We start from the raw sequence: 27,558 nt of genomic DNA on the forward strand, positions 1-27,558 counted from the left end.
AGGACATAGAGTCTTAAATTTTGTCGAGCGAAGTGGTATTTCGTTCAATCACCAAATCAATGCAATTTGTACTTACGATAATTACATTCCACGCTTCATGTTCAATCGAAAAAAAAAACGAGTAGTAGGATTGCACATGAATCTTTAAATCAACCAAAACGGTTTTAGCTAAATGCACGGTTAGCTTGAAAAAATATTATATCCTCAAAAATCTGTGAACGGAATTCAATCTGGTTCAACAGCGACACCATGCAGAAAAAGTGTCAGTGGCAGACAACTGCGCAGTTGACTTCAAAATCGCCATTCCTGTAGTATTTAATCGCAACAGCTAGCTTAACATTTTCAAGTTGACCCAAACAATTCAAAAACACTCATCTTGAAAGAGATAAGAGATAAAACTTTCTCACTGACATATTTTGAACTTAACCAGATCGTGTTCCAAGTCACTTGACTCCATAACCCACGCTTTTCTTTTTCTTTGCCCTTGCTGTTTTACTAAACTATTTATGTGATAAAGTGACAATACAAATAAACTTGAACCAACTCGGAAACTAATAGTTCTTTTAGTTGTGCTGTTTGGTTCATGTCCAAAATATGTAGTTTGGGCAAAAACAGACAAGCATGTTCTCATTATTATTTATAAGATAGCAACAAATGTATTGTTTATGTGCAGTGGATATTAAAAACGTGTTTTATTTTGATTTATGTGTGGTTTTAAGTAGGTAGATTTATTGAAAGCTTGAAGATTTGGTTTCGTGTTTACGCTAACACCTGTGTGAAAATACGTTTGTAACGTTTTTTTAGTTGTTGGTACGCTGCGAATTTGGGAACTAAATACATGTTATCAGAGACTGATAAGATGTTTAGCAAAAATCTAAGTCCTAAGTTACAATATTTTGTTTCAACTTTAACGTCGAATAAAGAGAAACCTTTTTGCGTACAATGAAACATCTGTGATCAATCAGCTCTCACATATCTCTATTTAATAATCGTGTTACATTTTTCTGTTAGGTAGCTCTTAAGACTCCCAGACTTTTAAAAAGGGGTTTTCAAAGCTTAAGACGAAGCACTTGTAAATTAAAGCATGAGTTTTAACAATCGCTTCAAATTAAAATATATACAGTATCAAATGCCTTATTCGTGGCTTGCACCATTTTATACCCTTTCTAACGTCGCACCAAAGTAGGGCGCAATTCAATGTTAGTTGACTTCATTTGCCGTCGTTGTTTGTTAAACATCTCCTATGATACGGTAAACCATAAAAACCTCATACAGGTGCGCATTAATGCAAGCGAACACTGTGTGGCGCTGCTGGAATATAGTTTCGAATGTTTGCTTTGTTCTGATTGGTTGAAAACAGTACAGGTGGGACATTGGAAAAGATTCGCAGTAGTAGTTACGTTGTGTGTTTTCATTACGTCACTGAGCCATAACCTCGTGATTGGTCGGTTGTTTCATGTTTCTCTCTTGTGCTTAAGCGCAAGGACGCTTATTTTTCAGCCACTTAGCAAACAATAGACTATAGCTTCGATTTTTCACATTCTGGCGACGTTTATGCCTTTTTTTCTGTGGTTATTAGAAAGTCACACAAGTAACAAATAAAACTATCAATTTTAAACAAATCTAAAAAACATCTTGTTGTTGTAGTTTCGAAAACACAAAATGTCGTAAAGTTTTTTGTTCTCTTTTTGCAACTAAGCTTTGCGGTTAACAACCGTAAAACATTAGTTTTTTGTTTAACAATAAACTCCAAACAAGGCGTTGTCAGAATTCAACAAAATATATTGGCGTGAGACCATTTATAAGCCATAAACCAAAACCAATTATGCCCTGTGGACGTATTAACTTTAAAAACAGTTTTTACATAACAAATTTGAGTAACATTGATCATTTTGTAATGTTTGTTTCGGAATTTTCTCAACATTTTATCACGACAATTTTAAGGCAGTTGAAAGTATATGCCAAGTATAAACATCGCTTAAAAGGCATGCAGTATAGCTTTTGTACGTATTGAACCATGTGGCCATTTTAATGCATGAATCCACTAAACTCCTGCAAACTTACTTTGCCACATGTAAAAATCGTAATTACGTTATTAGCTTGGCTTAAAACGCACAAGACAAAACATTCATACTGGTAGTTTGCCTTACGACAACCACGAACAGTAAAATTTCACACTTTTAAACTTAGCTCTTTAATTGTAACTCATTGTTCCTGCTGATTCACATTTAATTTGTTCTTGAAATTTCTGTGAACTTCTAAAGTAATTACTTAAACAGAGGTACAAAAAAAAACACAAACTTGCTAAAAACATTCCACCGCCACGCAGAGCCTCATTGCATCTATCGTTAAAATTTAGTAAGCGAACTGTCGCAATTACTTTGGACCGCGTTGAAGTAATACTAGTACCCAAACAAGCGATCCCTTTTATACTATTGAGGTGCGACGTCACTTCTCTTGTGTTTGGTGGGCAGTTTAGCGTGTCGCGTTTTTTTGTGTTTCATCCAATAAGAACCGTTCTTTAGCTATCCGAGCAAACAAGCACCCTATCGAAATCGGCAAGGTTTAGTTTGACAGTTGCTGTGACAAACTATGACGTCGTTTAACACAGGCAATGATTATTTTTCCAAACGAGATTCGTTGTACATGATGACGTCAGTGAAGAAAAAATGACTTCAGTTATTAGTAGCTCTATAGTGACCGCTTGTGGTAACAAAGCAAGTTGTTTTGATTGTGAACTTGTAGTGTTTAGTGGAATTTAGGTGAATAACACTTTTTTGTGTAAACTTGTTTTGTCTGTTCGCAAACAAATTGGTTAGATGACACATTTGGTTGTTGCTTGGTACCAAAAGGCACATTCAGCGTAGGGTATATCGAAAGCTTTCATTCACACATTTTGGTAGTTGCTTGGTACCCTGAAGGTTACATTTAGCGTCCGCAGTTCTGCTTTTTAGGCACCTGTTACAGCGCACAGCACTCCTTTTGTTTGGTCTGTCGCGTTTGGTCTGTTCATCGTGAGGTTCTTTTTTACGGTCGACAAGGAAAAGCTACGTCATGAAAAGGGCGAGGTAGGGTTAGTTTCCGTAAACGTTTTATTGGGGCGGGGGTAGTTACCTTAAGCGATAATTCCTTAATCAGATATTGCGAGGAAAAACAAATGTAATCGAAGCAAACCAACCCACTCCAAATGCATAAAAAATCAGATAGGTTATTTATTACAAATACACGGCATGTAGAAATAATACTTGGCCACGAAATTTTTTACAGGCAAAATACTTTTAATCTGTTTAGCTCAGTGCTGTTCTAAAATCGCTTGTAAACTTTAGCATTTTAGTCATGTTTAGAAAATGGCTTAAATTTACCAACAAACAAACTTACTGCTAAGACAACGAACACATAATAACAATTAAATAGTCAAACGCGTGACTGCTACCACACCGTAATAAAATTCTTCTTACTGCTCTGCACTCTAAATGCTGATGAATAACACCTAAATCATTGGGAAAACATGTCCCTCTTGTGTCAGGTACCCTAAAAGAAACTGCCACAGTCAAATTAATGCAATAAAATAATGCAAAGGCGTTTCATGCGTTCGTTCTACCCATACACAAAGTTGTACACGAGCGAATTACCAAAAAAAAACTTTTTTTCTTTTTTCGAATAGAGAGAATGGTTACGTATGACGAAAAGCTTGACAACGGTTTAACCCTAAAGGCGCTTTCCCCCTAGGTTTCCTGGTTTGCAAAAATCAATGAGATTTATTAGGTTTTCTTTCCGTTTAACGCTTTCCGTAAAACACAGCAACGCTTTCCGTAAAACACAGCACTTTGTAGTTATATTTTTGTATTAAATTTACCTGGTCGAACCACTGGAAACGATTTTTTTACAAAATTCGATTGTTTTCTTTGTGTTTGTGCAAAATAAAGCGTAATTGGCATGTTTTGAAATGTGACGGGGAACGATGTCAGTGGAATTTCGTGCTTGAGAAGGGATGCACTGAACCTCGATGTTCCGCCCCTGAAGTTACGGTCGTTCTGTTCCATAACCTTTCAGGGTTTTTGTAAAAAACATTGAACAGCCTAAATAGGATTTAGTCTATTCAGGCGATCTATGTTTGTATTATTAGTGTGTGCGTTTACCAGAACTTCAGGCGTTTTAATTTGAAACATTTTGCAGGTCCTTAAGTCTGACAGCATATGTAAGTAAAAGCAATAGTGGCGGTAAAAGAAAACAACTATTATTTTTAGATAACTATTTGTGGTGCAAAATCATGGAAGATTTAGCCAGTCTAGAGAATAGTGGTAGCTGTTGGGTAGGCATCAATGCGTAGGTCGTGCGTTCGAATACGGCCTTGCGCAACAACAACCCTACCTGTGTAAAATGTGATGCCCCAATGACTACGACAAGTCATGTACACTTATGGTGCCCTACGCTTGCTCCAGTATATTTTCTCCTTTATGTTTACGCGCCTATAACGCAAGCACGCAATAACCGGGCTGTGTTAGCACCACTTGTTATTGCTATTCGATACTTTACCCTAGTTCAATTATATCAACAAAACGAATATAAAGTTGTAAACTGCGCTAAAAGTACCAGTTTTTTTTCTACCAGTCTAAACCTTAGGGCGTAAGTGATAACGTGCCACACCACGGTTTCTATAGTAAACAGTTTGTTAGCTCCTGGTTTAAATTTCATTTAACGACAAGAACAACACGAAGGCACTCTGTAATTTTTATGCTAGACGCTTAAAGTATTACTGTTAGAAAAGATCACCTTTACATGTTTTGAAAAGTGTTAATCCTCAAAACTTGCCCTTTGTATTTTTACATGATACACTGGGTGGCGCTACTGTAACAAAATAAAACTCGGGTCCAGTTTTGCTTGGCCTATGTGGCGGTACGCTTGGGCGCTTATGTATGAGCTGAAATGAAACTTCTGATAGCAGTTAAAAAGCGACAGTGTTGATAGTAGTACTTTAATGTCACATGTAGTTTAACTGCAATCACTCATAGCGAATGTGTGATGTTGAATGCAATTTTCCGATTCGAATAATCTTTTTTTGGCTATTTTCTACAACCGTGTTTAGGATGGCGCTTTTGTTCTGTTTTAAACTTATACCTAAAGTCCCGGAGTTTTGTATCGTTTTTTACACAAATATTTGACTGGTATATGTAATTGTTGTGTTACCAAACATCTCTGCCTGAAAGAAGATTTCTAGTCACCGCAAAACAATCTCTTTAATTTATCCAAATAGCTCACACTGTGGCGTATTTATGCAGTTGCTATTACAACACCCAAATATGCACTACAGACAAGCTTGAACGTGTACGGATAACCAAACTGAACCTGAATCCTGATGGGCGTGGCACTCTACTGTCCAATAGCAACCGCTGATATTTGCCACTATTCAGTATCCAATCACTTGCAGTTTTTATTGCTGGATTTTTTTGTAACAGTGTTCAGAGTCCAATGGAAAATTTGCCTGCCGTTTTATAGCACAAGTTGGACGTGAGGGTATTTGCTGACACAAGACTAAAGCGGTACTTTTTCGCCTCAGTAAATAACAGAAGGCTAAAAACGTTTTATCGATTGTGTAACTCTATCCAGATTGACACTTCCAGTTTAAGTACCCTATGTTGACCTGCTAACAGGGTCGATCCAAATTACCATTACCCACTAATCAACGAGCGCCATTTGACTTCAAAAACAAAACTAATCAAACAACAAAGTTTACTTCTGTTCATTTTTTCTTTTTTCTTTCCCAAATTCTGCTGCAGTTTCTGTGCACGTCGTTTTTAACGGAAGATAAAAAAGCTATGAAGCAGGTGATGCGAAACAACAAGAGAAAAAATTCTTTCGCAATGTAACCTTTGACATTTGACAACGAGGCAAACTTGTTTACATTTGACTTAATTGAACCAAGCAGACTCTGTTCATTGTGACGTTCATGGATGATCAGGTTTCATTTCACACTGATGTAATAAGGGCTGTTGTTTGTAGCTAGTTGCAACGAACTGTAAACTATTCAGTTGCTCGACGCAAAAAATGACGTAGTGTAATTTAATCGCGAAAAGTTTTTGCCAACAACCGCATCGATGCCTTTTTTCGTTTCGAAGGAATGTTTTGTTGGAACGCTAAAGATTGGATACGTTAGGTGCTAAATCTGATTTAAATATAAGTGGTACCCTTCTACGAACTGGTTTACTACAAAACGAAAGTACATACTCGGAGTATTCTTGCAAAATTAGAAAAAAATGTTAGGAAAGTTAACAAAATCACAAAGATGCATAAGACACAAAACGTTCAAACCTATGTTTCAAATTTTATTACAATAATACAAACAATTTCCTAATAAGATAAAATCTTAAATTTAAAGGGTTAAGGCACGTTTCAACTGTCCACTATAGTAACAAAATGAGATATCTCAGCGTCAACAATCTTTTCACTTTTAAAAAAGGCTTCATCTACAACAATAGAACCTTGTGTAACACTCCAGTTTCTCCAGTACCCCTTTTGTTTCAAAATACCTGATCCTGTTTTTACAATAGATGTAAGTTCCGACAAATCACTTAGTCGTTCACCCTTTGGTTTTAAAGATATATATATTTCGCTATTACAGCATCGTCAGTATCTACGAACAAGCAGAAAGATTCTGTTTTTACAATTAAGATTTTATGTAACAACCGCATCAGGTGACTTGGTTCCCCATGTAACGGTTGTTGCAACATTATTGCGCAATGTTTATGAAAACTATTGCATGCTATTTCGCAATAGTGTTTCGCAGTACGTTTACCCTCAATTCTGGAAAGACTAATGTTTATATTTCCGTTTCTATGGTAGTCATAAGCTATTTCTAGCCATTTTTCGGGTTCCAGAAAGATCTAACAGTAAACATAGTGTTTGTTCCATTGTGACACATGTTTCCGTCGATATTTGCAATGTTTCCGCAGAGTGTTTCGTGTTAGAACGCGTCGTTTCCACCCTATGAAAAAGCATATGATGTTCACTAAAAGGCGCTATGGCACTATAAATTACATGGCTACCTTAAAATAAATAATATAAATAAATTGAGAAAAAGTATCCGTACACCGGCCCATGTTTCGCATTGTTATATAAGCGTGGACTTTGATGTTTTCGCTGTTCTATTTGTGGATGCTAAATTTATCTCACTGCTGTGATTAGCTGGCCAAGAGCTAATCAACGATATCGCTTAAAGCAAATAATCAAGAATACAGAGTGTTAATCAACTCTGTGTGTGCCTAATATTTGAGGTAGTGATGAATCGATCGAGTTTAAGAGGCTCATTCCGACGTAGAAGCATCAGATTTGCAAGACTTTCTAATTGTTCCAGACAGAACAGACATTCCAGGAACCGTGAAGAAGAAGAGGAACAAATAAATCGTGTACGCAATAACACATTGCAACTTTCTACTGAAGCTAAGCGTGAGATAAATCGTTTAACTGTGGTTCAGAACGCAGTTCCAACCTTTGTTTGGAATTCTAACCATAGAGAGTTTGATTTGAAGTTCAAGCCTTGTTCTTTGGAGGAAGAAATCTCTTTAGTCGAATTCACTAGTTATCGAGATCAATATCTGGCTGAAGGCATACGACGACGTTTGCAGGAGATAAGGTGTGAAATCTTCCAAGGTTTAATTGCAAGCACAGATCTTGAACAAACTAGTTTCGGCAACAACCCAGACGAAATAAGTAAAGCAGTGAGACTCTATCAACGGGTTAATCGTGAGCAACTTGAGTGGATCACACTAACGCACGCCGCACCTGCAAGGCCATTGTGGTCGCGTCCTATCGGAGAAGAATCTTGTGTTATCAATCTATCCATTCCCTTGAGACACCATACCTGCCGCCCAACAGGCTCTAAGGAGGCTGGTGTTTCAAACTGGTGCCCCTATCCCAGAGGTTCGAACTTGCCAAGCTCGTTTCCCGAGCAAGCCGACGTTTTGGTCATCTACCACGCTGCTGAGTCATCGTGGGAAACGGAAGACGAAGTTCCAGAGCATCTGGAATACCTGGTACAATCCATTCACATCTACGCATTCGCGTCATCGGATTTCATAACCCTTGCTTAAGTAAGTGTGCGCATCATTTTCTGCACTTGAATCCTAACGATTTTCAGACATATTAAACGTTGTGTGATAAAATTGATTTTGATTGAAGCTTTGTTCAAGCAATAATTTTTTGTGCATATATATTCATTCCAATTCAATTATAAATCTTAAAGTAAAGGAACTTGTGTCAAGTAAACAATCACATAGTGCATGCAATACAGCCTGTGTGTTTTCTGATTACATTTAATTTCACGTTTCACAAGAGCGGCTTTGTCTAAGCCGGAAACGTTTTTCTGTTCTGCATTACTAACATTTGTTGCTATTATATATATTGGTTTGGTCTGGTTTCAGCCGTCTCTATAGGGACTAAAACGTTTTCCCACACTAAGTTAAAAACACAACATTCACACTGTCAAAAATAGTTCGCTCAGTCACGCTAGGTAAGGGTTCAAAGGCCAAATCAAAGGGCAAATCAACGCCTGAACATAAAAAGTTAGCCCACGTGTATAATACTCGAAGCAAATCTAACATGGCAAACGCCAGTACGTCTGATGAATCTGCCAGTATTTTTGAAGCAAGTCAACAACAACAGCTGTCAGGAAATGACTTAACTAGTGACGACATAGCACCAACACAGTCTGACCGCGCATCTCAGAATTTAAGCGGACCAGCATTATGCGGTTCTGCAAAATTTGTTGTTCCAGTTACTAATATGTCTACTAACATTCTACACCAAGAATTAGACACAATGCGTATGTCTGTGTTGAAAATCCCACCATTATGGTCTCATAAAAAAGATATTAAAACTTACTTCAAGGTTTTAGATAACTTCTTTGACACAAACAAGGTCATAGATGATAACGCACGCTTTTCGCTGTTGATAACCAGTTTCAATGACAAACAGACAGACAAGTTTCGTTCTGCTATTGTTCAAGCCTCAGACTCTGAGAAACCTTATGATTCAATTAAAGACTTAATGATTTCACAGCTGCAAAGTGGTGGAAAATCTTCTTGGATCCAGTTAATGAATGATATAACTTTCGACCCCAACAATGAATCAGCCTTTGAGTTGCTACAAAAATTATTATCTGTTTGTCCCAGAAAAGTGTCAGATGACCCAACCATAAAAGAACTAGTGGAAAACACATTCTTAAATCTACTTCCCACTCATGTCAGACCGCTAATAAGAGCTACGAAATTTGACACTCTTATGGACATGGCAAAATACTATGACCGTTATGTTGCCGGCGATTTCAGCGATAATAAGCCAACACAAGATGGAAAAAACTCTGCAGTAACACAACTTTCAGCAAAATTAGATGAAGTCTTAACACATATGTCCAGGGGACAGCAACCTTTCCGTCAGCAACGCTACTCAAACCAGCGATTTCAAAATGACAATAGACGACCAAATTTTCAACAAAACAATCAATTTCCACCGCGTTTTCAAGGAAATTATAGCCGTCAAAACTATTACAACCAGCAGCAATTCCAGCGAAACCAACAATTCAATCAACCGCGTTTCTGGGGACCCCCTAAACAGCAGCAAAGGCCAGAATACATTCCAACAGACACTCGTCCACAGCATGAAAGAAACCCTCAATTCACTCAAGCGAACCAGGAATACCGCCCTGGACGTCAAAATCCTAATCCGCCAAACCTTTGCTACATACATGAACGCTACAAGGACAAAGCTTTCAAATGTTATGGTCCTCCATGCCCAAAATATCATGAAGGGTTACAGATTGCAATACCAAGACAAACTCTGAATGCTATTCAAACAATAGACAAGAACTTACCTCGTGTCAAAGATGTGCTTTCTAATACGGAGTTTTTGATTGACAGCGGCAGCGCAGGAAGCTTTATCCCAGCCAAAGCAGGTCTGAAACCACAAAAGGAGATGAGCAAATATACTACAGTATCTGGTCAGCCTATACAGTGTTTTGGAAAGTCATTACAGACGGTCGATATTGGTTTTGGTCCTGTTGAAGTAGAATTTGATCAAGTTGAAATCTCCTATCCTATTTTAGGTTTTGACTTTTTACAGGCACAAAATCTAAGTTTGAATCCACAAGGCGGGTTTTTGAAATGCAACACTACTGGAAAGCAGGTTAGCATAAGCCCAAAAGACAACCAATTGCTGCTTCAAGCCCCAGTCCTGCACAACAAAAAATATACTGACCTGTTAGCGAAATTTCCCGAGATAACTGCTGTCCCAAATTATAACCGTGAGCCCAAGCATCCGATAGTGGCCAGAATTCCGCTTCACCGGATGCCAGCAGTACAAAAGGCTAGGCGAGTCCGCCCGGAATATTTTGAGCGCATGAAGAAGCAACTTGAAGATATGTGTAGACGAGGAATTATCCGCCGAGCGCAGTCTCAATTCGGGATGCCCGTCCATTTAGTGGCTAAAAAAGGCACAGATGATTTGCGAATTGTCTCAGATGCCCGTGTCTTGAACAGCTGCACGGAAAAGACAAAATATCCAATGCCTCGCCTAAGTCAATCATTTATTGCTCTACATGGATGCAAAATATTCAGTAAAATCGATTTGAAGGAAGCTTTTTATCAGATTAAAATCGCGGAGGAACATCAACCCAGAACAGCAATTCGGACCCCTGTTGGTTGTTTCGTGTACCAGAGGTTACCGATGGGTTTAGTGAATAGCGCGAGTTTCATGTCCCAATTACTCGATATGGCTCTGGAAGGTTTAACTAATGTAACTGGATATGTTGACGATTTATTAATCTACTCAAAGAATGAGGAAGAACATTTAGAGCATCTTAAACAGGTTTTCCAGCGCCTCAGTGATTTTGGCTTGTACATAAACCCTGCAAAATGCCAATTTGGCCGTGCGCAGTTAACATTCCTGGGCCACCTCATAGCGCCAACTGGGATCAGACCTGTCCCATCAAAGGTACAAGCTATAACGGATTTTCAAAGACCAACTACAGTTAAACAAGTCCGTCGGTTTTGTGGAATGATAAACTTTTATGCGGCACATTTACCTAACATATCAGGCGTGTTAGCTCCCATATATGACCTATTAAAAGGCAACAGACGGAACAATAGCAGAGTCAATTGGCCACCAGAGGCACAAAAAGCATTTGAACGAGCAAAAGAACTTCTTATCCAACAAACTGAATTAGCTTTTCCTAACGCAAAAGCACAACTCTCACTTACCACAGATGCTTCGGATGTGGCCATGGGTGCAGTGTTGCATCAATCTTTTGAAGGAAAGGTGCAGCCTTTAGCTTTCTTTTCCAAAACGTTCTCAAAAACTGAAAAAAAGTACAGTACATTCGACCGGGAGCTTTTGGCAATAGTAAATGCACTCAAACATTTTAGGCACTACTTAGAAGGATGCAATTTCAAGATTTACACCGACCATCGCCCCTTATGTTCTGCTATAGTAACAGGAAGGGATATCGCTAACAGACGACAAGCTCGTGCTCTTGCTTTTATTTCAGAGTTCACTTCTGACATTGAATATTTGCCAGGCGCTAAAAATACAGTAGCTGATTGCTTATCAAGGTCGAGTATTAATGCTATTTACCACCATGCAAACAAGCTAGACTATGAGACGATAGCTAAGGCTCAGGCCAATGACAGTGACTTGCAAGCCTTTTGCAATTCTACTGAACATTCTTTAAACTTAAAATTACACAACTTACCAAACAGCTACCTCAAGCTTATTTGTGATGAGAGCATTCCAGGGTCTCCTCGCCCTCTTCTTCCGCCAGGTTACAGGAAGCTCGCCTATGACTTGATCCACAACTTGAGCCATCCTGGAGTAAAACCAACAGTCAAATTAGTGGCTAAACGTTTTGTCTGGCCGGGATTAAAACGCGATGTAGTCACGTGGTCACGTTCATGCCAGGTTTGCCAGCGTACTAAAGTAATTCGTCATGTGAAGACGCCCTTTGTACATTATCCTCCCGTAAGTCAGAAAGGCCAGCACATTAACATTGATCTAATTGGAAAGTTGAATGATTCTAACGGCCATTGTCACATATTGGTCATGGTTGACCGGTTCACAAGACATATTGTGGCGGTACCATTAAAAGATGCTAAAACTTCTACCATAATAAATGCGTTTCTATACAATTACGTGAGTGTTTATGGGACACCTTCCTATCTATCATCAGACAGAGGCTCCTCGTTCACTAATGAGGAATGGCAACAGGCCATGAAATTCTTGAATATTCAACATTTCACTACGTCAGCTTACTGCGCCAACGCGAATGGCGCAGTCGAGAGAAAGAATAGAAACATAAAACGTGCCTTACGCAGCCTAACAGAAAAAGGTGATTGGTACTACGCCCTACCTTTAGCCGTCCTGGCATTAAACGCAACACACAATGACGACTTGGGGGCATCCAGCTCCGAAATCATGTGGGGACAACAAATGAGGTTGCCTGGAACTTGTATAAATCCTCCTGATCCATCTAGTGCCTCTCCTTCGGGTGAATTTCTGCAAGCACAAAGAAGATATTTCAACCAATTCAAGTATACACCAACACGGCTCCCTCACAACCAAGAGACCTTCATGGACCCGCGACTATACAGTTGCAGCCATGTGTTTATGCGAACAGATGCTAGAAAAGCTCCTTTAGACGGTGCCTATACCGGCCCCTTTCAGGTCTTGCAACGCAGAGCTAAATACTATACAATAATGCGTCACGGCAAACCTTACGTTGTTTCTTTAAATCGTTTGAAACCTGCAGAGCGTTTACTTGATTTTGTTCCAGATTTTTTAGAATCGCCAGATTCTCTAGCTCAGCCACTAACAAGCTGCACTAAAGCGACTAATGAGCAACAGCAGTTAGATAACAATAACCCAACTTCTTTAGAGACAGAAGAACAGACAGACCAACCACTCACCGAAAATGAGACGATCTCCCACTCCAGTCCGGAACAAGAAACGCCATCCTGCCCCTTTGATCTCCCGCAACCGCTTACAGATGACAACATCTCTCCAGTCTATGACAATCAAACTCCAACAACGGAAATCAGCCAACCGAATCTCGATTTGGCACAATCTCACGACGAAATCAGTCATCCAGAACCCGATTTGGCAGAATCTAACGATGAAATCAGTCATCCAGAACTCGACTGGGCAGAACCACAAAGCGAAATCACTCATCCAGAACGAGACTTCCAAACCGCAGACCAGCTACCTGAGCAATCAGAGGAAAGTCAGACAGACACAAGCGTTGAAGTCTTACCCAATGAAGCCCAAGCAGCCCCAGCTCGCCCAAGACGGCATACACAGCGCCCAAGCAGATATGACGACTACCTTGTTGAATCTGATTAGTCTTCTACGGTTCAACAAATTGTACATATGTATATACATATTGTTTTCAGTTGTGCAATGCGTAAACCCATCCCTAGTCTACGATATGAATGTATGTTCCCACCATCAAACCATCAACAAGTATGATATTCAACGACCGCAACCCTGTGTCCACCATGATGCACATTTCGTTGAGACATGTGCTGTCAAGGTCTTTAAACCCGATAATCATCTACGTCACATTCCTGCTATTACGTGTGAATTACTTCAAACTGACGGAGTCTGCACTTACTACTTTTTCGGGTCCAGGACCCATGATCAATCTGTCCGTTACATCCCTCCGCCGTCAGCTCATGACTGTGTGCAATGGAATAAAACCCTCCAAGCCCCGGGTGCCGGTGCTCTGCGAAAACACGGTCAACAAGTTTTCAAGACGTCAAACAAGTATATACCAGAATACAAGTGGCCTGTGACCACCAAAGCAACTATTCTAAATGCAGTTCTAACAAGATTTGATCTCCTATACGATCCTATCCAAAATCGTATAACAACTCCCTTTCAGCCGATGTCTGGATGCGATATACATTCTGGACAATGCACTGTCGGTTTCAAACGCTATGTTTGGTCGCCACCGGCAAACTTGGATTGTCCTCAGATTAAATATATTATGAATACGTCTATGAAAATTCATTATTCCAAGCAACATGTGCCAATCAGGCTTCAAATACCTGCACTTGCGTTCTCCATCCATCACTGGGACAAATGTAAACGTACAAAATGTTTGCCTCGTGATTCTATCTGTGCCTTACATGGTTACGTCATACAGGCACACCATTGTTTAAAATCGAAGATCCAACCTCTAAAGAAGAATTCTAACGTCTCTTTCGACGTCTCACCCGTATTGGGTTTCCTAAATAACATAATAGATACTGTAAACGACGAATTTAGAAGACAGCTGTCAGATATCTTATACTTTCAATGCCAGTCTACACAAATAACGGCATTACTGGCTGGGGCCAGTGTACACATTTCCCCAAGCCAGATATTATCCTACTTGAAAGGGAAGCCCACAGCAGCGATAACGCACGGCGACATACTCTTAGAGACCGCTTGTACTACATCAAAAATGCGTTTGTTGCGAAGTCTGCGAATAAAGAATAGCAATTACTATGCTACAAGGCCTCTTTTCGTAAAAGTTCATGATGGCCACGTGAACAACGACGAAAAGACCTACCAACTTTATGACCAGAGTAATGTTTTCCCAGACCTAGTTTACAAGGAAACATTTCGGCCCAACCGAATGTTCACTTTCAAAGTTCATAATACTTATTACTTATTCGTCAATTATACTCTTGCAAGAGTCGAAACCAATATCCAACTACTTTCTCCTATTATCAAGATGATAAATGAATCTTTTCAATCTTATGATTTCGTTGAAGCGGCCCAGCTTCTCAAATATATACCTAGCGAAAATCGCGCATTATCGGACGTTCTAGCCGTCCTCTCAAGCACTCAACTAAACAACGAACGAATGAATGTTTTCTTCGACTCACAAACTAACCTTTCCACAGAAGGGGGAATTGATGACAAGGTTCTACCGCAAAATCTTCTCAAGTCAGCTTTCATCACCCTTTTATCTTCTGTGACCAGTCCTGCTGCAAATGCATTCCTCTCCTTCCTCGTTATCCAAGCTTTGTTCTGGGGAATAGCCTTGTCCCTGTTGACATTAAAGCATCTTTTTCAACGTATTCATCCAATAGCAAGACCAAAGATCAACCAGGCAGTGGCAGAATTACAACGCCGCTGGAATTTACGTCATCAACAACAAAACAATGATGACGACACAAATGCACAGTCTCAGGAAGCGATTAACACAGAACCAGAAGCCTGAAATACTGTTCCCAGACTAGTTGCTGAGCGAACAGCATATGTTACACTATACTATATTAAACATTTCACACATTCAGATAAGCCTGAACGAAATTTAACTCTAGCCGTTTGGCATATTATAACACAACACAGTAACTTTAATGTTTCACGTTTGTCATTATGCTAAAATAGTCAAACAAATTTTGCTTAGGGAAACCAATATATATATCTAATCCGTGAAGATATTACTAACCTTGTTTCTGCATGACAATTTCTTTGTGTATATATAAATATTTCTTTGTTTCCTCCTTTCTCATTCAAGTGCAGAAACCCCTTATTGTGTCTCCACTACAAAAATATATAATCAATGTTTTGCAAATAAGGTTAAAAATTCAAAATTCGAAACTTGTGGAGAATACAATAGCACACATTACTTTGTCATATGATATTTGCATCGCATTATTCCGCCGTTCCTTTTTACATGAATGAAAAAGTAAATATTTATACAAGAAACGCATATACTCATAAATCTAAAAAAAGAAAAAAAAAAAAATAATAAACAAATAAATATATATCAAAGCTATTAAGCCGCATTATAATCGATAAAACATTCTTGTGTGCAATTTTGTCAACTTTTTGTCGCCAGTCTAAACTCACATATATATTCTTTACTTTCGCCCTTGTTTTCACAATGTTAATCGTTTTTCCTAATGATATTTAATCTAAGAGCTGAAGAGTCATACCCTTATTGACAAGATATATAATTGTTGTGTTCATTTTCCATCTTGAATTGTGCATATTTTTCCCAACGTATAACTCCCCACGTGACAGCGCCTACCCCCATCTATTGACCAATATCTCTTGTCGCTTGTCGCTAACGAACATTAATATGGATAAAATGTGTTTTTCATTCAAACACATTGTGCAAGCATTTTAGGGGGGAGCTTTTGTAACGGTTGTTGCAACATTATTGCGCAATGTTTATGAAAACTATTGCATGCTATTTCGCAATAGTGTTTCGCAGTACGTTTACCCTCAATTCTGGAAAGACTAATGTTTATATTTCCGTTTCTATGGTAGTCATAAGCTATTTCTAGCCATTTTTCGGGTTCCAGAAAGATCTAACAGTAAACATAGTGTTTGTTCCATTGTGACACATGTTTCCGTCGATATTTGCAATGTTTCCGCAGAGTGTTTCGTGTTAGAACGCGTCGTTTCCACCCTATGAAAAAGCATATGATGTTCACTAAAAGGCGCTATGGCACTATAAATTACATGGCTACCTTAAAATAAATAATATAAATAAATTGAGAAAAAGTATCCGTACACCGGCCCATGTTTCGCATTGTTATATAAGCGTGGACTTTGATGTTTTCGCTGTTCTATTTGTGGATGCTAAATTTGGTTTTATCTCACTGCTGTGATTAGCTGGCCAAGAGCTAATCAACGATATCGCTTAAAGCAAATAATCAAGAATACAGAGTGTTAATCAACTCTGTGTGTGCCTAATATTTGAGGTAGTGATGAATCGATCGAGTTTAAGAGGCTCATTCCGACGTAGAAGCATCAGATTTGCAAGACTTTCTAATTGTTCCAGACAGAACAGACATTCCAGGAACCGTGAAGAAGAAGAGGAACAAATAAATCGTGTACGCAATAACACATTGCAACTTTCTACTGAAGCTAAGCGTGAGATAAATCGTTTAACTGTGGTTCAGAACGCAGTTCCAACCTTTGTTTGGAATTCTAACCATAGAGAGTTTGATTTGAAGTTCAAGCCTTGTTCTTTGGAGGAAGAAATCTCTTTAGTCGAATTCACTAGTTATCGAGATCAATATCTGGCTGAAGGCATACGACGACGTTTGCAGGAGATAAGGTGTGAAATCTTCCAAGGTTTAATTGCAAGCACAGATCTTGAACAAACTAGTTTCGGCAACAACCCAGACGAAATAAGTAAAGCAGTGAGACTCTATCAACGGGTTAATCGTGAGCAACTTGAGTGGATCACACTAACGCACGCCGCACCTGCAAGGCCATTGTGGTCGCGTCCTATCGGAGAAGAATCTTGTGTTATCAATCTATCCATTCCCTTGAGACACCATACCTGCCGCCCAACAGGCTCTAAGGAGGCTGGTGTTTCACCCACAACAAAAATGACTCTCTTTGTCATACAAAAAACACAAAAACAATCCACGCCAAAACACAGCAACACGGTATTACTTAAGTACAACATAACATGAAACTAGACTATAGAAAAGGCTCGGTTTTGGCTGTCGCGATTTTTCTGGGATGATCAAAGGTCTTTAAAAGAAAGAAGAGGATTAAAAAGATTAGGCAGTGTGGTTTTTGGTTGCTTATTGTTCTATTGTTGCACAATACACTGCTATTGAAAGACATTGTACCAGACATTAGTTTATTGATGTTTTTGTTTCCATTATGGTTTGATTGTACAGTAAACGCTTGGTACTAGGCTGTGAATGTATCGACCTAATGTACCGATTAAAACAATTTTCATTTCAAACAAAGAGCGGTTAAAACGAATCTTTTTTATGTTAAAAAACACTTACGTAAAAAGCTTTACGACTAATCAAATAAAATATAGCAAACAAGTAAAATTGAGTCGGAACTATTAAATTGAGTCGAAGGTGCCATGTTTACAAAAACGCCTGGCAAATCATCTAGTCGCTGGGCACTCCTCCTTACCTGGTTATCCCAGTAACGAGTGTAGTTTTATCGTCAAAGTATCGTTTTAAAAGTTAGTGTTGTCTAACAGGTGTTCAGTCTACTTACTATCCTTTAACTTCTTTTTCCTGATCTTTTTTTCAGATTTATTAGGAAATCTCCACCTTGTAGGAATGTAAATTTGCTGTAACTTATCGTCATTTGGCAAGAGTGCTGTGGTGCTGTTTGATCCTTTGTCCTGACGTGACCTGACACTTGGCATCATTTGTGCCGAATTTCGGGTCTATAACAAGGTTTGGTCAGAAAAAAGGGGTCGGGAATGTTCTTACAACTCTAAACTGATTAGTGATAAAATCAAAACCATTACAACGGATTATTTCACAAAACGCCAACGCCTTTTGAATTTATCTAAAGTAACAAGGTGCAAGTTATGGTAAGTTTATGTCGACAAGTGTGAAGCAATTTTGAGGAAAATTATAAAAGAAACAGTCTGTCAAAGTCTGTTTTCTGCTTTGTCACAGAAAGTCTAGAAATTGTTTTCCGTCGAAATCTTTGTATGTAATGTTTATTTTCTTGAGATATGTTTTTGTACATGTTTGGTTTGTTAAGGTACCATAGACACATTAAAATAATGGTTTATCTTGTTAATTTGATCAATCAAATTGGTAAGTGATCTTAGCACCTTTAGCTTTTTATTGTTGACCAGTTTTGAATCTGTGCGAATCCTAAACGGTTTGATTTCATTGCAAGTAACCGATCATTAGACGTCTTAACGGAAATTTGTATCACTTTTTTAAACCGGTTTCAAGAGAGAGGCTTTGCAAACTTAAAATGTAATTTTCGTTTCCTGCTTTAGCCACATAGTATAACCAAAATGGCTGGAAATGACTAGGGTTTGGACACTATAAACGACACTTTTGTTTGTTTCTGCGTACAAGCAAAAACACGCAAAAGCTTGTCATGGTGTCTTAGTATACCGCGATTCTCTAGACCAGGTCAACTGCAATCTATTTTTCCAGTATTTTGGGACAATACGATTTATCTTTTTAAAACAGTACTATTTTGCTAGACACGGCTATGTAAACGAATATTACTCACTGTATTTACCATTTTAATGTGTAACTTATCTCAACATTTTGAAACAGTGTTAAATTGTGCTTACATGAATTTTGCACCAATGGCAACCTGAAAAATCAATTCAAATGGAAATTTAATAAACATCGTACCAACCATAAATAGTTTAATAAACCGAGGCGTCAAAATGCTTCATGAAAAAAACATGTGAAATTGTTGGGTTCCTCTCTGTCGAGTGCCAAACCGATTAAATCGTTTATTACTATGGCTGTCAATTCCGAATAAATTTGATACTTTCTATGTGTCAAATTTCCGTTTGACTGCAACACTGTGAAAAATACTTACAATCAGTGTCCAGTAGTCGTTTTGAACAGTACCAGCAAGTAAATCTACACACCGCCAAGCAAACGCACAATGGCTTTACTATATTGCAAATCAAAGATTGCTACACATTAAAACTAGTACACAAAAGTAAACTAAAACTTTTTAAAGAAAAAAAGCAATTTCCTGTTACTAGTTGTGAGAAAATGAATCTCTAGCTACACACCTTTGTTACACAAAGCAATGCACCTATACCTCCAACCGAAATATACCTTCAAGTAAATCTGCGCACACCGCCAAGCAAACGCACCAAAGCTTTCCTATTGCAAATCACAGAAGTTAAAAAACTTAACCTTTTTAAAGGATGTAGCAATTTCCTGTCACTAATTGTTAGTAAAAATTCTAGCTACACACTTTTTTCACCCACATCAATCATACTTTAGAACTTACAAAACAATGCACCTACCTGCATCAGGGCACAACAACCTCACCGAAAACCAACACCCAGCCTAAGCATTTTGTGGCCTTTGCGGATCGTCGGGCGATGAGAAAGCCACGGTGCGACTATTTATAGCTATGCTGACGTAACTGTACAACTTGACAGACAGTAAGCACGTAAATGGAATACTATGCGGTACGAATTAAGGGCGATTACAAGCAAACCAAATTTAATTTAAAAAACTAACCGATATTTTGATTCATGTGGGCAAAAAAACACATCCTAAAAATGTTCATCACATTGTCCTTTACATTGTTGCGCATTTATTTTAATGTTTAAATAGTGTAGTTGAAATTGCTATGTGACTATCCATATGTCATAAATTTCACCAGACTGCATTACATGTTGTAAAATATAAACGTAGGTTTCAATTTCTTTTCTAATTGCATTTGTTAAAATCCAGGTTAGTTTACAATCTGACTCAATCAAGTTCGAAATTTACGATTATAGTGCTAAAATTTGTCCACACCTTATCTGCTTCAAATCTATTTAAGTCGGTCAACCTTTTGCACCAAGCGATCTTTCATTACCACATATCTAAATGACAGTCACTTGCCTCCACAACATGCATCCTACCTTCACTGAGGCCTTTCTCACCACAGTTATAGCAGAAGCCAACGTGCATAGTGGTTACAAGTGTGCACTAGTGTTGGTAAATAAACTGTAAATGTTTAACACGTTAGGAGAAAAGGGCTAAACAGAAACCGTTATTGCCTTATATGGTAAAGATGTGCTTTGCAAACAAGACCGACGCATGCAACAAAGTTAACTACAAAACCGTAAATAGGTCAAACTTTTCACCTCGCAGTTAACATTTTGCTTTCTAAAAACAATACAAAAAGGCAAAATGATGACTTTGTGGTTAGGTCATGTATAAAGGTAAATGCATTGGACAGGCTGCACTTAAGGCTTTGGAGCTATGATACAACACTGATATAAATTCAGCATACATTTTTAAACAGTGTAAGTCTCATTTGGACTCAAGCTGTTTTTATATTCAACTAAAACCATTAAACGCTACAATATGTTTCTCTTACATTTCTAGTGTAAAACACATCTGCAATTTCTTTATCATATTTGCACTAATACCACAGCATGTAAAAATGTTTTAAAACTCCACAATATGCAATAATCTAAGCAAGATGGTTAGCCACTTGTTATCAGTGCATGTGGCATTTGAATTAAAGATTAATTCAGTGCCGCTTATTGATCACCAGATGATCATCTACGATGTATGTTTAATTTTACAAAACTGTTACCTTCAATAAAGCTAGATTGTGTGACGAACGTTCCGTTTAACATCAAAGATATGCGCAAGGAAAATATGCCACCTCAACATGGCCATAGAAATACAAATCTTGCATGTTTTTTGCATCAAACTGCTCAGTTTTGTTTGTTTTCTAAGCACTTGACTGTTGGTTTGAAGTAGATGCGAACAATACATGTTAAGCCATATCAAAGTCATTACTAATAATTTCCAACTCAAGAGGAATATGCAAAAACAATGTCCTTTTTTCATTTACTTTCAAAGTATATTTTTCTGTGAATAGGAAAGTCCACAAACGGATAGAATCAGTCGAAATAAAAAGTAACTTTACAGAATAAAACCGCAATCCTACTATAATAATAATTATTGACACGGTTCTTAAATGCATCCTACCCCTTCACCAAACGAGAGCCTTTTTACGACAATCGTGGCTTGGTTTAAGTATACCACAACAAGCCAAGCATGATCATTCGATCGAATCCACCACAGTTGGCTTCTGTTTGCCTACTGAACCAGCGCGAAATCGTCTCTATTTATGTGGGTAATGTTACGACACCCTTGTTAAAAGAGCGTTGCTATTCAGGGATCAACTTCATAACACACCTTCAAACTTATCCAATGGTGCGCCTAATATGGTTCATTCTCGTACTAAACGACGGAATAGTTTCGTAGTAATGGTTTAGGGAAAAACTCTTGTCTAAAAACAACCGAAATATCTTCTTTTTGTTTATTACTTTCCATCATAATTAAATTCGATATGAAACAGCACTGTGTTAAATTTGGGAGACAATAAAATTTAAACGTGGGTAGCGAAGCCATCAATCTAAAAAAATAATTTCCTTTGTCACAAAACCATAACCGCTAAAACGCCCAAAACATGACGATTTAACACACATTGAATCACCATCTTGCATTTGTTCGGTAACTTGGTTTGGAGATTCAAGCAAGCATACACTTGACAGATCAAATTTTAGGATCAGTTCCCTGCCCTTCTTGAATTTAAACAACCAAGGCCACATGATCTTTTAAGCTGCCGGTAAATAGAGAACATTTTTCTATTTGTTGTTCAAATGTCCGCTGCGCTTAATTATGCAACAAACATAAACAAGTTCAACTAAAAACGACGGGGGTGAGACAAATTTCAGTCCGTACCTTTGCCCTAGCAAGTTCTGTTGGCCTAGCAACTAAAACGAACAAAGGCAATGAAGTGCCTGTCACAAGCATACCATATTTGGACTGCTTTGCCTCGCACGCGCCGAACGGCCAGTACGTCATCCCAAGATAAAAATCACTCTACTAAACTTTTCCGCTGAGGGTAAAAGATAATACGCTTACAAAGCAATCATTAACTTAGGTTTATATGAAACAAACCAATCGATATCAATGCAAAACAACATAAAACAACTGCTTTTCATGGATACCCGTTTATGTCAATAAGTACTAACTTTGATTTTATCGGCTTTTTTGACATTTCCTTCTTTATAGAATCTATAAACTGCGAAATAAAATGATACAATGGTCGATTTGTATAACTAACTGTTTCGAAGTGCACATAAACCTAAATCAAAACGCGTAAAAAACGCGGATCTGAAAGCAAACACAAATCAATGCCAAAAAACACACTAAAATATTGCGAAATCGTTTCCATATACACAGTGAAGTTTACATAAATCTCAACTGCTACACCTTCTTACGTTTAGTTGCCCACAAAAATGGAAAATCGAAATATGCAAACATTTAGACCAAGCATAATTATCCGCCTTCCGTCCGGTGTAAATTAACCGATTGGATTACATCCACCATCCACATCGGATTTTTTCCCTCCATGGCGTCATTGGACGTCACGCATGATGTAAAATGGACGCCCACACAGTTTGCAACTACCCCTTTGTTGAACTTTATTACCTTATGCTTTTACACAAATATAAATTAGCTACAACTTTTATGTGAAGTATAACAAAGCAAATTTTGTGTCATGTGGACTCAATCGCAAATTCAATATTTATGGTAAATGATTATGATGTACCTTGGAATGTTTTATAGACTTAATGTATACACTGCGTTAAACTTAGCAAAGAAAATTGTAAGGCCTGGGTCAAGAACTGTTTGGTTAATAACTGATATCTATAACAGTTGGAAAGGATTAAGCATTCAAATGATAATTACCGAAAATATTTAACGTCACATCATTATTGACTTGAGTCTTTTTAATCCAATGGCGCGAACGTACTCTATTAAAATTCAACATGTTTATAATGCTTTGCCGTCAAAATTAGACGATTTCCAGATAAACCAGCACCTGCATAAATAGGTCGACAACAAAGCGAAAACTGCAGATTAAACCCTTGAATACAAAACTGTTCACAAAGTTTGCATCTTCACAAATCATTAAAACACAACATTAAACCAGTATGGGACATGCGCTTTGTAATATTATTTTAGCCACCGGCAATGAAAGAAATAATTACCTGTAAACCACTATGTTGCATTCTTGCTTGAAATTGGTTTAGAAATACATATAGCTCAAAGTAATACTTCTTAATTTTTACTGCGGTTGAAAAAAGTTCAACATGTTTCTACGATTGAGTTTTTTAATATTCAATCTGTGTGTATCCTACGACGCTCTACATGACTCCTGAAAAGTCATAAACAGTCTCTGGGCGCTTGATTTGTCATGCGTAAGTTGACCTTGTTGTTTCCGTCTAATTTCTAATAGCTTGTTCACGGTTCATCAATGCTATGTGGCACTTCGCTTAACAGTTGTCGTGGCAACAGTCCCTAAAGTAAACAACACGGATTGCCCACCAAACCAAATTTGGGCAAGCGCACAGCCAACGCCCGAACTCGAGTTAATAACAAAGACACTCTTCTAAAAATATTCGCTGTGATTGAAAAACAAACAATACATTTAAGTTGTTAAAACGTAGAGACATATTTCACCCTTGTAGCAATAATTATTCTTTTAGTCAAACAAAATATGACCCAATACAGAAGCACATTTATTGCTAAAAAACAGAATTATTCAATGATTATCTCACTTTTGCGTCTAATTCAGGTTTCATTACAACATAATTTCGGTTTTGTGGTTTAAAAATAATCAGCATTTAGGTTACTTGAAACAAAAGGCTATTCGGACACATAAACAAACTGCTTTTCGTGAATCACCACATAAACTTAGTAACAACCAAGCACCAACTTACAATACCTTAGGGTTTTTGTAATTCTCTTTTCACAGTAAATTATATTTTTACGCACAGGCACACAGGCGTTTGAACATGCTGTGAAAATTATCACAAACTAAAATCTAAACAAACATCTCGTTACAGAGCGCATTTACCAAAATTGCAACAAAAACGGGTAAGCTTCTCGTGCATTGTCTACGTACCTTAACTAGTATTCTCACAAAGTTTAGCGCATCGGTTTGCTTTGGGATTTACATTGACATGTTTTTCTGATCGTTGAAAAAAAGCTGGCAAATTAAATGTTTTTAAATTGCTCCTAACCTCTCATAAAGCTACAAAGTCTATAATATACCTTCTCTCTGCTGTACTGCCTCACATGTGTTCAGAAAAACTTAAGCGTGGCTTACTTCCCACGCAGTAGTTGCTTGTCAATAGCATAAAGCAAATAAATCCCACTCACCCCTAACCACTAAAACGCGACTCGAGTTACGCCAGGGGAATTCATTGTCACTTCGGGACCAGTTCCTGTTGTAATTGTGGTGCTACCCCCTTGTCGAAACGGATCCCTAGTCCAATTGGGCGTGGTTATTGTGTTGCACAATACGCTGACTAATAACACACAGATGTCCTCGGCCTTCTTACAGACAAACACAGTAAACGGTTAAAACCAAGCGTATTTATGAATTAAGTGCGGGCACAGAAATGGATAAAAAGTTTATGGGAAAATTTTAAACAAAACCTGAGTTGAAACAAACTGCTTTGCACTCAAATCACATGGTTTTGCCCAAAATATTTTTTTGTTTCTAAATTGTCTATCTCTAGGCATTAGTATTTTTGTGGCAATTTCAACGAAATTTTACAATAATTTTGCGCCTTGCTTGTATGCATAGGTATCTGGTGGAAAAAAATGTACCTGCCATAATGTGTCAAAATACCCGCAATTTCACACAAGATATGGGCATGTCAACTTCTCGTAAGTAACCGCCATCGCCACAAAAACATCGGCCCACGTGAGCCACTGTAAGCGGAACTCATACCATGACACAAAACATTATTTGAACTTCCACAATGGGAACAGACAATCCGATCATTTTAAGCGCAATAAGTCAGGAGTAATTTATTCACAGAAATTCGAGCGTGTCTAAACATCTTGTGTGACTGTTGAGTGTGTATCAGTTGTTACTCCTCTTTCAATGGCAACAAAATACACGATGCCAGCCGTGCTTGATATATTTTCCAAGCGAAGGAAATTGTCCTCGGCAGGTGTTGCTATGATCTTATTAACCAACAATCTTTTTATCATAAGGGTTAAAGTACCCATTATACGTTCTTCAAAGTACTGATAAAGATGTACCTAATCTTTCTAATCAGAAACGTAACATGCTCAAATTGCTAACTTTGAACAAATCAGAGAGTAAAACAAAAACGATTTATAATTAACACAATTTGCGTAGACGATAATTCGATGTGGCAATTACCTATTTCAGTGACACTCTAGTTTTTCTCTAACCTTGGCTGCGTGAAAACCGTTACGCGCTATCTGTTGCCATTTGACCTTGAACTACTTGAAACGCTTAGGCACGCAAACACCGTCACCGACCTCAAAACAAACATTCACGCTACCATGACAACCTGTGATATTTCCTGCAATTATCACAAATGTTGAACAATTATATTGCTCAGCCACGCGATATAGTGCATTGGCATCATCCTGATATGTTATGTCAGGGCTAAAATGCGTAGCCTTTCCAAGTTACAAGCAAATTAAATCGAGAAAGCATTTCAACCGGTCAAATCATTAAAAGTTTTGAAACGTTTGTGTTGATATTATTGTTGTTTTGCTTATGTTTCAGACTTGGTTGTGTTTGCAAATATGTGCCAAGTTACCTAAACTAAATTCTTACACTTTACGTTTCAGATGTGTTAGGTGCTAGGACTTGAGGATTTATTTTTTAACTAATTTGTTTCTGGTAAAAACTGTGTAATTGTCGGCTAGAACACCCTGTACGGTAAAATCAAAAAGGTTAAACCAGAGTGGGTTTCGGAGAGTATCGGAGAGTCTCTCTAAATCAGGCGCACCAGAAACCACGCTAAATAACGCCAACAGAAAGCAATAAGCACAGTGTAAATCGTTATGAATTCATGACTTGGGTCTCAATCTGGCAACAGGTATTGTGTAACCAATAGAATATTCAAGTTTCACACCGATAAAAAGTGTGAAACTGCGAAATTTTGCAAGAACAGTGTTGATTCCACGACGCAACAGAAGCTATTTTGAAGCTATGTAGCTATTTCGTAGCCTGATGAACGCGCTGTGCTTTCGTTGTGGAAAAGTCTACAAAACGACTGGTACTGGGCATTTATCATTTCATGGGGGCTACGTGCTACACGAATCGTTATGAACGCAGTACTAGGCGGCTTTTATGCAGAACCCAGTTTGCCCACGTTTACCTTGTCTTGCATGGTTTCAGAAATTAAATACACTCTCCTTTGCGCGTGGCTTAAAACCTTCCCACGCAGTATTGGCTCGTCAACAACATTATGTAATAAACACCCCACACGCGAACAAAGCCGTTTTATCTGGAGTTTCGATCGTCAATTTGCAACTAGTTCCTGTTGTAATTGTGGTGCTACCCCTGCCAAATATGTCCTCAATCAAATTGGGCGTTGTTTCGCAATACACTGACTAATAAAAGCCCTATCCTCACACAAGCAATGTGAAAGGCGCAGGACTTAATAGCTTTAACCATTGGGATCAAACGGATTTGAAATTAGCCCGTGCACAAAAATCAACAAAAGCTTACGGGAAAAATTGCAACTCAAGCCGAAAGTCACAGCAACTGCTCTTCCACAAGTTGAAATGATTTCGCAAGAGAAATTTGTTTGTTTCTAAATTATCTATATTAAACCCATGGTTTCGGGCTAATGTTTTATATCAATTTCATTGGACATTTTAAAATACAATTGCGCTGTACTTAAACTCTGCACAACCATCCATGCCAACTGTGGTCACACGTCGCAGAATAGTTCCGTTTCAAGGATCTTTGTTGTTGTATCAATAAACACAACTTTAATAATAAGTTTCCTCATTAACTTTTATTTGCTGGTGCGTCGCATGTTCAGAAAAATTTTCAGGGGCGTCGCAATAAAAAAAAGTTTGAGAAGCACCGTCCTAAGCAACCGCCGTTGACACAGCAAACTTCGGTCCACCTGAGCCGCTGTAAGCTGAACTATAGGATATCGCTATTCAAACATTATTTGCACCCTGACAATCAGATCAATGTTATGGGCAATAAACCGGT

General features: G+C 38.2%; 4 protein-coding genes and 1 long non-coding RNA gene across 6 annotated transcripts; 4 read left to right on the forward strand and 1 right to left on the reverse strand.

Annotated features, from left to right (window-relative positions):
* Positions 1 to 6,683: 6,683 nt before the first annotated feature.
* LOC145233440 (uncharacterized) lies at positions 6,684 to 11,315 on the reverse strand. 2 transcript variants are annotated; one of them, XR_013861097.1, is made up of 4 exons: positions 11,250 to 11,313; positions 10,249 to 10,529; positions 9,866 to 9,948; positions 6,684 to 6,982 (listed from the first exon to the last, which is right to left on the reverse strand). It is a non-coding gene; the product is annotated as an uncharacterized LOC145233440 (long non-coding RNA). The 2 variants fall into 2 exon arrangements; XR_013861096.1 differs by having other exon boundaries at positions 6,685 to 6,982; positions 10,249 to 10,474; positions 11,250 to 11,315.
* On the forward strand, positions 6,976 to 8,087 carry LOC145233438 (uncharacterized). The gene has a single exon (XM_080098166.1). It carries the CDS (start codon positions 7,278 to 7,280, stop codon positions 8,085 to 8,087), a length of 810 nt encoding a protein of 269 aa, XP_079954292.1. The 5' UTR covers positions 6,976 to 7,277.
* Positions 8,589 to 11,320, forward strand: LOC145233439 (uncharacterized). The gene is made up of 2 exons (XM_080098167.1): positions 8,589 to 10,474; positions 11,250 to 11,320. Exons 1-2 carry the CDS (start codon positions 8,596 to 8,598, stop codon positions 11,318 to 11,320), a joined length of 1,950 nt encoding a protein of 649 aa, XP_079954293.1. The 5' UTR covers positions 8,589 to 8,595.
* Positions 11,321 to 12,955: 1,635 nt separating this feature from the next.
* LOC145233436 (uncharacterized) lies at positions 12,956 to 16,724 on the forward strand. Its single transcript, XM_080098163.1, has one exon. It carries the CDS (start codon positions 12,956 to 12,958, stop codon positions 15,251 to 15,253), a length of 2,298 nt encoding a protein of 765 aa, XP_079954289.1. The 3' UTR covers positions 15,254 to 16,724.
* A 28-nt stretch (positions 16,725 to 16,752) lies between these two features.
* Positions 16,753 to 17,471, forward strand: LOC145232708 (uncharacterized). The gene has a single exon (XM_080097378.1). It carries the CDS (start codon positions 16,755 to 16,757, stop codon positions 17,469 to 17,471), a length of 717 nt encoding a protein of 238 aa, XP_079953504.1. The 5' UTR covers positions 16,753 to 16,754.
* The last annotated feature ends 10,087 nt before the right edge of the window (positions 17,472 to 27,558 follow it).

The sequence above is a fragment of the Phallusia mammillata genome, chromosome 6 (assembly GCF_965637545.1).
Source record: "Phallusia mammillata chromosome 6, kaPhaMamm4.hap1.1, whole genome shotgun sequence".
NCBI classification, from domain to species: domain Eukaryota; kingdom Metazoa; phylum Chordata; class Ascidiacea; order Phlebobranchia; family Ascidiidae; genus Phallusia; species Phallusia mammillata.